This window comes from Hyaena hyaena, unplaced genomic scaffold (genome assembly GCF_003009895.1).
Source record: "Hyaena hyaena isolate Hyena2069 unplaced genomic scaffold, ASM300989v1 scaffold_858, whole genome shotgun sequence".
In the NCBI taxonomy this organism is placed as follows: Eukaryota; Metazoa; Chordata; class Mammalia; order Carnivora; family Hyaenidae; genus Hyaena; species Hyaena hyaena.
The window spans coordinates 50,485-63,119 of record NW_024081484.1 but is presented as its reverse complement, the minus strand read 5'-3'; the positions used below and the strand labels follow the sequence as shown (position 1 = coordinate 63,119).

General features: G+C 37.7%; 1 protein-coding gene across 2 annotated transcripts in view; it reads left to right on the top strand.

Annotated features, from left to right (window-relative positions):
• Nucleotides 1-12,635, top strand: part of ELAPOR2 (endosome-lysosome associated apoptosis and autophagy regulator family member 2) — a 174,097-nt gene that overhangs the window by 144,598 nt on the left and 16,864 nt on the right. For both annotated transcript variants that reach the window (XM_039219971.1, XM_039219969.1), the window contains one exon: nt 9,272-9,398. In XM_039219971.1, the coding sequence (XP_039075902.1) occupies nt 9,272-9,398 (127 nt within the window). The remainder of the gene's footprint in view (nt 1-9,271; nt 9,399-12,635) is intronic.

Here is a 12,635-nt window from a genome sequence, read left to right as displayed (position 1 = left end):
CAGAATCTTACTATTTTAAAATATAGTCTCTCTGAATGCAAAGCAGAAAGAGAAGAATATGCAGATCTTTATTATAGGGATATGCTATGTGTCTCTTAAGAGGAATAGTTCCAAGGGCACCTGGGTGGCTTAGTAGGTTAAAGCGTCCAACTTCGCCTCAGGTCATGATTTCACGGTTTGTGGGTTCGAGCCCCGCATTGGGCTTTGTGCTGACAGCTAGCTCAGAGCCTGGAGCCTGCTTCAGATTCTGTATCTCCCTCTCTCTCTGACCCTCCCCTGCTCATGCTGTCTCTATCTCTCTCAAAAATAAAACATTAAAAAAAAAAAAAGAAAATTTTACAAAAAAGAGAGAAATAGTTCCTCACAAATGTCAGTACATCCCAATCTCCTCAAAGTCATTTTCGCATCCTGTTGTGTCTAATTGTCTTGAATATTATTTCAACATATAATTACATTATTTTTACCCTTGTATGGAATCCTAGTGTTTAGTTTCAATTTCCTTAAGAGCTGGATTATATATAACCTGGCTTATAGTTCTTCATCAACATGAACCATCTGGGTGATCCAGATTGAAGTAATCAAATCTCTTGAGTCATGGTTTCATTCTCTGTGAGAGAATAGGGGCCAGAGTAGATAATTTGTATGATCCATTTCCAACTCCTCTGTTTTCTGATTAATGGCGGCAGAATCACCAAGGTAGAATCTGATCTATAGAACACATAGTACAATTCATTTGACTTGCTGGCATTGAGGCAACAGCTCTCCACAGTCTAGATCTGACTAATACAGTCTATATTGGGTGGAAACACTAGGAGAAAATGAGCAATTTCATGGACTCAGAACTGTTAACTTAAATACTGCTTTCATGGTATGAGTGACTTAAATTCTGCTGATTTTGGTTTTTTATAGTTATTAATTGTTCTGTATGTAGATTATTTATTTATAATCTTTCTTGGATTAAGGTACCTTTGGATGACAGTTTGACTAGCAGGTATTTCTCAAGCTATATTTAATATATATTAAATTTTATCTAAAAGAAAATGATTCAGTTTTGATTTTGATAGGTTCACAGTAACCATTGAGAGATTTTAAGCTATTGTGCTTATGCATATCAGTACATCAGTATCGGAAATCAGTGGTCTAAGCATTGCTTCAACTACTTGGGCATCTTAAAAGTATTTATGTTGGTAACAATATTGTGGGTTTACTCTGGGGCTTAAAGGTACACTAGTATTCATGTCTTATTACCTGTGTTTCTCTGTGTTTCATAGATCTAGGAATTAATTTTTCTTTTCACCTTTAAAAGGTGAGAGAGGTATATGATGAGAGGAGAACATAATGAAAATTACTAGACATCAGTGAAAGAGACAGAGGGAGCCTGATGCTCAAGGGCATCATTTGGCAGAGGATCCCTATGCCTGCATCCAAGCTAGAGTCCAGGCAGCACACCACCCTTTGTTGATGAGGTGTGTTTAGAGTTTCTTTAATTATTGCCTGATACCTCACCATAGAGCTTTGAGTTCAGATGCTTGTTCTCTTTATGGTAGCACTTATAATGTCCTTTCGTGGAGTTATCAACGAACCTCTCAGAGTCTAGCCTCTCAGAGTCTACCTGGATGGCTTCTAAAGCCGCATCTAGGCGTCTCCCCAAGCAGATAATATTACCAAAGATTGGATCTGTCCTTGAGAAAATATATCACTCTAACTCTCCCTAGGTGGGTTCTGATGTTTAAAGGTAATAAAAAAAAATAGTTTCCTGATGGTAAATGATGGCATTTAGAAACTGATTTTTTCCCTTGTGAGGAGAAGAAAAATAAGTTTTTCCTTTGACCTGTAGTAGTTTATTCTACATCAGGAACATAATTGTCTTTGCCAGGGTTTCTCAAGATCACTTGTGGCAGATTACCTCGGGGTCTCTTTTAAAAATCAATTTCTGGATCTTTCCAAAAACAAAGAATCTCTTGAGTATTGAGCATAGAAATATATATTTTTTAAACACAGGATAGTTTAGGAGTGCCTGACTGGCTCAGTCAGAGGAGCATGCAACTCTTGATCTTGGGGTTTGGGGTTTGAGCCCCACATTGGGTGTAGAGATTACTTAAAAACAAAATCCTAAAAGAAAATCTGCAAGACAATTCCTAAGCATATTAAAATTTAGGAATTACTAATCTTAACACACTGAGACAAATTCTCAAACTTTTTTCTGCGTTTTAGTTTTCGAAAAAGCTCATTTAAAATATATTACTATAAAGGGTAATCCTTCACCCATATCTGATAAAACTTGATATAATTATCATGCACATTGAGGTTTGAGGACCACTGCTCCAGGAAACTGCTTGAACCCCACAACCTAAGTGTGTTAACTTTTAGTTCTTTCTTGAATCAGTTTCCCATTAGGGCACAAGGGGGAGCTCTGGGATCAGAACACGAGAAACAGCAGCTTATCCCGAAATAAATAGAAATTTTTTAATCCTGAAATAAATAGCTGAATAAAGATTTCCTACTAAGAGTAAGGAAATGCTAACAGAGCCCAGTTTCTTAGGCTACTTTTGAAGAGGATTTACTCTGCACTTTTATTGGGGGAGCTTTAAGATCTTCAGAAGAGAGACAAGGTGCTAACCAGGCACTTGCCTTGAAAAAATCTCATATGCTGTGACCCAGAAATCTCAGGAAGCAGAGTTTCACAATTTGGAAGGGATGCCACCCCAAGAGGGATTTCTCCTCTCTTGGCCAAGAATCTTGGTAAACCAGAGAAAGGAGACTTGAGTGGTAGAGATGTTGGTTGGGGCTCTGCATCTTGGTGACCTGGGAAAATGAGAATGTCTTAACAGAGAGTCGATGGGGCAGGAGAAAAATAGGCAGTGTGTGTTCTCTATGTATCTCATCTGAAATTTAGAGGGAACAACAAATCATCAGGGCTGCCTACAAATCTGCAATTGGAAAACTACAACCTGTCTGTTTGGCCTGGCAAATGCAATTGGTTTCTAATTCTACAAAGTGTCTGGAAGGTGTGAGACATTTTAGATAAAAACTTAGCAGCCTGATGTCTGTGGCAGATGCAGTCTGAGAGCCAGACTGGACTTTTGGGATTATCTGGTGCAGTTTGTATCTTGGCCAGGAAATGAATTTGTAACAAAATAGACTGCTGATATCCCGAAATAGATCCCCCTCCAGCCTCTACCTAAGAAACCTTGCCAACCTCCAGTCATGATTGAGGTGGTTGGAAAAACTGGAAGTTCTCCTTTCACTTAGGAAAACTTTAGACCCAAGCATTGTATCTGAGGTGTTCTTTCAAATATGTGAGAAATTTCTATTAATGGAAAGGCTTTGAAAAAGCATTATTAGAAAATGGATAAAAGGAATCATTTTTACTCTGATAATGGAGATGTCATAGCACCCTAGAGGTCTCTCAGTCAGACCTGTTCTCTTCACACAGTAGGAAACACTGAGGACCCAGGTTGTATAACTGTGTTGGCACAGTCCGGTGGAATGTTGTCCTGACTGTGTCTCATTCTTTGCTTACCATCATATTTTTATCTTGCCCCCCCCCCCTTTTTTTTCCCCTCCAGTTCTTCACAGGTAGAGATTTGCAAAGAAACACACTAGGCAGAGAGGCAAATATCACATTTATCCAGGGGAAAACTCATTTGATCTGCAGGTTATTGGTGCCTTGTTTAAAATGAGTCATCCTCTCTCCAACAAGATCATCTTTAGTAATGGTATGAGTTAGAAGAAAACATCATGCTCTCTCTTTCTCTTTCTCTCAACTTATAAGTATATTTAACTGCTTAGGTCATTTATAAATCTGTCTAAAACTGTTTTGCTGAAACCTCCTTCAAATTCCAGGTTCATTTTCATTATTGAGTGTAGCCTCAGCCTCAGAGATGGAGTCAAGCTAGTGGGTGGCTTAGGCCCAAGTGGAGAGGGGCTGCTGCCCATTAAAAAAAAAAAAAAAAGCATAGCCTCTGAGAATATTGTATCTCACAAATAGGATGCTTCAGAGATCTGTCCTGAAGGCATTCAGAGGTTGAACATGCTAAGGCTTTATTCCACAGGCTCTGATTTAGAGTTTCTCTATCGAAATCTTTGGATCTATAAGATACTAGTATAGTATCTTCTTTGGCTTTTGGGGGAGGTCTGTTGAATCTAAAATGTCTATCCATTTTAAGTTGGTAAGAGCCAGAGAATGATTGGTTAAAGGAGTTCTTTGTTTTCTTTTTCCTCTGAACTAGTTATAGTCAGATAATAGATATCTAAATCTGTACAAGTTAGATTTAAAAGATAATAGAATTTAAAAATTTAAAACCAAATATGTTCTTAGAACAATTGGAAATGAGGAGGAATATAAAAGCACTATAAACACAAGTAAAAACCCATTATTATTAAGAAATGGAAAAATTCTAATGCAGAATTGTTAAAAATTATATGATTAAACACTAATGAGTAATCTTAAGATGTCACATAAAAATATCACAAAACAGTCATAACGTTGAAGGATTCATTTTGAAATAAGGATGACAAAACTTTGACAGACTTTGTAGAGCCTGAGGGTAAAAGGGACTGGGGAGTGTCAGCTCATGTAGTTTGTACATATCTTGGTCAGATTCTGGCTTTTGGTAATTAACCCAGGGGAGAATCTGTAAAAAGGGAGGTTTTTGCAAGAGACTGGTAGAATTTTATATCCCTGGATCTAAGAGGTATGGGTCAAAAAAAATATCTTACGTTCAAACTCAGTCATAAGTGATTTATACTCTTCAGCCTCAGGGCAAACAATATTGGAGCAAGATCAAAAGCTATTTTATGGACCCCACACAAGAAGGCTTTCTGCCCACTGACATTCTCAGCAGAGAAAGGTTGAGCTTTCTCAGAAGTCAAAGACGAAGGGATTACTGGCAGTGAGTATCACCAATGCCAGAGGATGCCAGTCTGTGAACTCCAAGATTGGGGAACCCCATGAAACCCAGAAAGCCTAATATGAAAGTGGTGTCAGATTAACAGTAGTGCTCTGACACCAAATGAGAAAAGTTCTGGGCATATAAGGTGATGGCCTTTCCCCCCATCTCCTGAGACCCACTCCAGAGGGATAGAAGCATACTGACCGCCTACATGACTTTATTTTAACTTTGGAATTTGAATAAAGTGTAGGCAAAACCTACAGAAGTTTATACTGCCTTATCAGCTGTCGAAATAATTAGCAATAGGTTGAGTATTGGGTTGTAATAGTTCATAAGAAAGTAGGATTATTGTCCATGAATTAGTAGTATGAACCAAATAGACCCTGCTTTAGGTAAGATGATTCATTTAGAGGACCCTGATAACTCATAACTCAGTCCACTTTCCCCCCCAGAAAATGTATCCAGTTTTAGAATCCAAGATATCACTTACTTAAAAAAAGATTCATCTGGATTCTTAAACATGGCCAGTGCTGTCTGTATTGGTAAGGCAGTCCCAGAAGCAAAATAAGGAAACTGGAAAGTCTTCCTCATTGAACAGTAAAACCAAATTAGGGTGCACCTGGTTGTCCTTTGAGTCAGTGGTGGTTTCTGTACCTAGAATTCATGGCCCTCGGTCATCTTATGGAGCTGTAGCTTTGTGCACCCCAACTTCCTATGACTACGTACTGGCTTTTTAGACATCTGCTCGCTGGTTTCAATGGTGATCTTGTGGATCAAAAATTATAAAAGAAGCACAATTAGTGAGACCTTTAAAAAGCCAGGGGGGAAGGGGTGGAGATGGTGGTGACACAGGTCATCAGAGGGAAACAAGTTTCACACCCTTGGCAATAAAGTGTTTGTCTATCTTACTCTTGCTTTTTGTTCTTAGTAGAAGAAAATATTTTTTTTGTTTTTTTCTCTTGCATCTTTTTTTTTCTAATTTCATTTTATATAAAAGAACTATTGAAATTAGTACTGCTTCCTACATCTTTGTCTTCTAACAGGGAATGCCTGCTTCAAACTGTGAAACTTAACGTTTATAACAAAGAATCAAATTTGGATGTTCTGCATTGTCAATGATTCGTTGGGTTAAAAGAATTGAAGAATTGATTCTAAACTAAACTGCTTTTAACCTAAGAGTATATTTTAAAAAGTGAAGTCTGCTGGGGAAAGGCACTGAATCATTGCCATATTTTGACAGCTAATGGCAGCTTTATGAGTTATATCAATGTCTTGATTTTTTCCCCCAATTCTGTACTTCTCCCAGTTCTATAGAAAGTGATGTGAATTGTTAAGAATCTTTTATATTTTGCAGTACTTTAAACTTTCCCAAATTGTTCTCTCATTTTGTCCTTTATAACCACCCGATAAAGGCAGTGAAACAGACATTTCATTTCTGATAAATTACAGATATGAAACAGCATGGGGAGGGGCTGAATCACTTGTGGAAAAACACAAAATCACTTGCAAGTCCAGCCACAACTGTAACCCAAGTTTTCTCTCCAGAGCTTTTTGCAACTTTCATTAATTTTCGCCTTTTTCTTTTTTTATTCAGTTTTTTTCTCAAATATTACCAGACTTTTTTATTTTCCCAAGATAAACAGCCCTCACCATCATTAAAAATGTCCCTGTGTTGAAAAGATAAAACATAATAATTTGGGAAGGAGAGAATTGAGCAGGAAAGTGTATCGGTAATTTTTGCTAAGTGATCAAAAAGTTAATTACCTTTAAAGTTTCAATTCATTGTTATGCAAATAATCATTGTGTTCTTGAAAAACATTTCTAATTGGTTACTCAGTTTTTTTCAGAAGTACAATTTTGAGTTAGTTTTACTGATGGGAAGTAGGGATCATTTTTTAAGTGGCATGATTTTCGACTTTTGTCCTTACCCTTTTTCTTAAATCTCTTTTTGTTTCTTGGTCTTAATATACTTTACTCCTTTCTACAAACAAATCAAGGCAAGTAGAGTCAAGCCATTTTTCCAAGAGTCCCCATTTGTCACTGTTCTTAGGTCTCATAGTACCAGGCCTCTGTTTCTGAAGCACATTACACAGAACTGTGCTTTTATTTACACCTCACCCATGTTTACTTGGGCTACAGCACACAAGCATTTGGAAGAACAGGCCTCTAAAAATGTAGTCAGTTTTTTAGGCATTGTAGACTTTCGTGTCAGTGTTCATATTGTAGGGTACCCTGACAATATATACCAAGGGTATGAAATTTTACTTGGCTGGTAGACAAAAAATTATAGTTTTGGACTGCATATCATCAGAAAGGCATAGGAAGTTAAAACTTAAATGGGGGTATTTTGGGGTTTTCCCTATGATTGTGTGTCTATCTTTGCCCTCAATGTTTCAGGACACCTGTACTCAGCAGCAACTAAGGTCTAAAGGAGGTTTTCAGGATACTTCCCTGAATTTACACACTTAATATAAGGGAAGTATAGTAGACAAATGAAGGGAATAATATTCTTCTCATTTTAATGAATTCATGAAGAAAACAGCCATTCCCACCAGAACCTTTCCAAATAACTTCTTGCTTCAGTCACTAAGGATTATCTACACAGTAGGAGAAATTTAATTTTTATCCATGCTGTGTTCATCTGTCCCTAAAAGGAAAGAGGCAAGTTGACATAATGGACCCAACCACCAGAAAGCAGGGTTTTGAAAGGTCTCCATTCTGGCCCTGCCTGGTGCGATCCCGCACCTGTGTCTATGGCCCCTCTGTCCTCACTGGGTAGTGATGGTAACTACCTCCTGAAAGAAGTCATCATCAGGCTGAGGCAAGCCTGGACTGCACAGTCATTTCCATCCCTCGGCTGTGTGTCGACCTGACAGTTGTTTTGTTTGTCTTTTCACTGCAGGCAATTTTGTTTTCATGTCCCGCCTGCTTCCCCACCCCTCCGTCCCACCACACTGTTGAGACCATGGTCTTGTTCATCATTCTGTTCCCTGAAACCTTTGCCTAAATACATTACTTCAAAAAGAAATGGCATCTCCATCTGCCACCTAGTTCTCACCTGTATGCCCAGCGCCCACTCACTGCTTGCTCCTGAAGCTGTTGTGATCATGACCAGCTTTCAATTCCCTTCTAATTCGTTTACCATTTCATCCCTCTGGCAGGTATTCCTTTACTTTCTTCCTTTCTCTTCTGGCTAACTCTTACTCCATATTCTAGGCTTGTCTTACACATGCCTTCCACCCAGAAGTCTTCCTACAGCTTTTTTTGTCATTATCTCTGTCTTTAAATTTAAAAAAAAAATAGCTTTATAGAGACAAAATTCTTATGCCACACAGTTTGCCCATTTAAAACAGACAAGGCAGTGGTTATTAGTATATTCATAGATATATGGAAGCATCACTACAGTCATTTTTAGAGCTCTTTCATCACCTTAAAAAGACCTATACCCTTTAGGTATTGCTTCTCTTTACCATAGCTCCCTCCCAGAGTCCAAGCTTACCACTAACTTAGTGTTTCTATGGATTTTCTTACTTTGGACTTTCATAAAAATAACATCATTTAATACATAGATTTTTTTTAAAGCTTATTTATTTTGAGGAGAGAGCAAGCAGGAGAGGGACAGAAAGAGGGAGAGGGAGAGGGAGAGAGGGAGAGAGAGAGAGAGAGAGAGAGAGAGAGAGAGAGAATCTTAAGCAGGCTCCACACTATCATCAGGGAGCTTGATGCAGGGCTCTATGAAAGGCTTGAACTAATGAACCATGAGATCATGACCTGAGCCGAAATTAGGAGTCAGACACTAAACTGACCCACTCAAGTGCCCCAAATATATAGACTTTTTGATTGGCTTCTTTTACTTAGTATATTTTTGAGGTTCATCCAAGTTAGTGTGTATATCAGTTCTGCGTTCCTGTTTATGGCCTAGTAATAGTCCATAGAAGGGTTATATCACATTTGTGGTATCTTCATCTGCTGAAGGACATTTGAGTTGTTTCCACCTCTGGGCTGTTTAGAGTAATGCTGCTGTGAACATTCACATACAAGTTTTTGTGTGGATATCTGTTTTTATTTCTCTGGGATTTTTATGTAGAAGTATAATTACTGGGTCATGGGGTAACTCTTTGTAATGGTCTGGGGAACTGTCGCCTTCTTACAAAACACTTGTCCCTCTTTACAGTCCCATTAGCAGTGTATGAAGGTTCTAATTTCTTAACTTTCTTGCAACTCGTTATTATCTTTTTGATTATAGCTATCCTAGTAGGTGTGACGTTGCGGTTTTACACCCACACATTGCTTTCCACTATTCAGTAGGCACTCAAATGTTAATTGGACTTGGTTGAATGTGTTATGAGATCTGTCATTTCATTTTTTTATTTCAGCAAGTGCCCAGCAGGCACCTGTGATGGGTGCACATTCTATTTTCTGTGGGAGAGTGCGGAAGCTTGCCCTCTGTGCACAGAGCATGACTTCCATGAGATTGAGGGAGCCTGTAAGAGAGGATTTCAGGTAAGTGTCAAATCTGTCAAACAGAGCTATGTGATTGAAGAAAAATAGATTAGTCTGACATCACGTAGATCATAGAAACTCAGGTTCAGAACCATGGCTAAAGCTTGTGGTTAACTTAATGTTACATTAATATGCGTTTAAAATCAAATTTAGTAGGTAAATTCCCACATGCCAGGGTAGCTGATGGTATGCAGTGGCGTCAGGAAAAATAAATTGTTCAAGGGAGTTGTAGGCTATGGATGTTTATCTGGATTATAAAGATATCATTAAACCAAGATGTGATTTATATAATGCAGTTATAGGTATAATGGAGACAGGGATAGTATAATTGATTCACTATAAGAAGCTTATCTAAAGAGTAAAACATGTACACATATCATACAATCAAGATTCTTCTCTGTGATTTCTCTGCAATCATTTCTTTGCTTATTTCTTTTTTAAACTAAAGTTGGAATTTTCCTCTATATTTTTATTTCCTTTTTACATTTAGTGTATTTCTCTTGTCATTAAATTTTTTGAAAACACTATTTTTAGTGACTGACAAATATTCTATTATAGATAAAATTTGGGAGTTAATAAAAAGCCCTGTTGGATATTTGAGAAAAAATTGAAAACAGTCTTTTTGTAAATAACTCTGTAATGAATACCCTTGTTGGACATTTGATTTTTCCTTAGACTTTATTACAAGAAAGAGATTAATTGGATCTAAGGGGATGGACATTTTTAAGATTCTTGATGCATATTACTAACATCCTCTCATTGTATCATTTTGCACTTCTACTAGAGGTGTTTGAGCCTGCTTATTTCCCTGCACTAGCTTTGAGTAATATCATATGAAAAACAAGCTTTTCCTCCCTCGAGATGACTTACCCCTTCTCTGAAGTCCATTGAACTGACAATAAAAAACACACAAATGATAATCACTGCTAGTGGTGGTAACCTTACTGGGGAATTGGCATCCGAGAATCAGATTCTAATGGGATCTCTGAAAAACCTGGAATGCAGATGGGCTAGGACTGTTGCTCAGGTCACCTGGAGTGGGGGACATGCTGGAGTGCTCACCGCGTGAGGGGATCGGGAGTGAGTGCTGTATGGTCCAGAAACGCCTGGAGGAGCGTGTCACTGACGGGTTGGAGGGCAGGAGTGCAAAAAGAAATCAGAATGCTCTACCTGATCTCCCACACTCAGAGTATTAGCAGCACTAGTGGTCACCTCTAGGGAGTTTTCAAACCTTAATTCAGGCAGTGAACCTGCAGTAAGAAATACATTGTACAGCAAACGTCATACACAAACACCAACTCAGACCCTTAGCAGGATGCCTAAAAGTGAAATGAAATTTCATGGAACAGTACTTATTTTCATATTTTATGATAAAGTCTAAGCATAAACTTAATCTAAAATGTGTTTTCATTAAATAATTCAATACAGAACAGGAAAAGTTCCCAAATGGACACTAAAACAAAAATTAGGAATGTTTTATTTAATTCATCAAGGGTGCTTACCTCTGGATAGCTGGTTACAGTCTGAGCACACAGATGCTGTGCTGCTCACACATCTAGGACAGTGTTAAGCCAGTTTCTTTGAACGTTTTTAAGTGGGTCAAGAATGAAAGTTCTTGGCTTACAAAAAAATGGTTTCTTTTTAGTCTTCATAATAATGATGATACACTTTTGATGTCTCACAGTGGAAATTCTTCTTTACCGTTCCTCCAAAATGATGATACACTTCATTTTTAAAGAATAAATAAAAAACAAATGCCTTTCCTTCTTTGGCCACCAAGTTCAACTCCAGGGCTTTGAACAGTTGGATGACCTTTTATCTAACTATTCTTTAATATTCAACATTTCTCTTCTGAAAAGTAATGATTAGAAGTTTAAGACCATGAGGTTGCAACAGTTTCTCTAATTTCATTCAAACTCTCCTTATTGAAAGAAAAACTTCTGCTCCGCATGCTATAAGAATGTTAGGAACAGATAGTTGCAAGGTTATTCTTTTTTGATATTTTTGTCCTGAAATAATCTTTTGGAACACTTCATGTGTTCGTCATACTGAAATATATGATTTCCCTCCCCAAATTCCAAATTTAACTTGAGAAATACCAAAATTAGTTAAATATACCTTTCTGTTACACTTAGATATCAATTTTGAATATATTTGCCAAAGGAGATTGGGCTTCAATTAGAAAAATATAAATGCCACTCTTAAGCTCATGCACCTTACTTAGCATATTCCATTGCGACCGTAAAACAAATGGGTCTGCCCTAGAAGTGGGTATTTACTTCCAGCCTCTGAATAAAATATTTTAAAAAGTCTGCTCTTCAGTGAGCTTTATATGATACTAATGACAGCTCTCCCTGTTTCCCATTATGGTAGTGCCATCCTCCCCCATGAGGAGTAAGTGCCCACCCCGCCCGCCGTGAATGCTTGAAACCATGGATGGCACTGAACACTATATAAACCTTGTTTTTCCTTATACGTACACACATGCCTATGATTAAATTTAATTTATAAATTAGGCACAGTAAGAGGTAACAATCTGCAGTAATAAAAGTTAAGTGAATGTGGTCTCTTTCTCAAAATACCTTACTGTACTGTGCTCACCCTCCTTGTGATGAGGTGAGATGATAAAATGCCTGGGTGAGGAAATGAAGTGAGGTGAATGACGTAGGCATTATGATGTCGCGTTTGGCTATGATTGATGTTCTGATCTTCAGGAGGATCATCTGCTTCCTAAGTGAACCCCCAGAAAGTGAAAGTGCAGATAAGGTGGGAACTACGGTGTGTTCATGAGCAAGGGTGGATTTCTTTGGATGGCAAAAGCCTTATGATAGAAAAAAAAAACCAGTGATTGCATTTCAGTTTTTAATAACTGTGGGTATCATTTCAGTTTTTAATAACTGCACTGTGTTTCTGTCCCATTTCCTGCTCCATCCTTTACAGTTTTTTACTCTGTATTGACTGAGAGCATATGTTCCCAATTCTGTAAATATATCTAATCCAGATGTGTTTGAAGTTACATTTACACACTGCAGCAAGTCTTCCACGTTGAGCTGTTGTAAACTATGAGAGCCACACAACTTAGGAGAAAAGTGCTCTTATCAAATTGGATCTTAGAAATCTATACCAGCTTCTCAGTATGTAGTAAGCCTTACTTCCAAATGTCATGCAGTAATAAAGATTTGAAGAGATACTGTGTTATCACTAAGAGGGATATTTTTAAATTTATCATTAAATTTA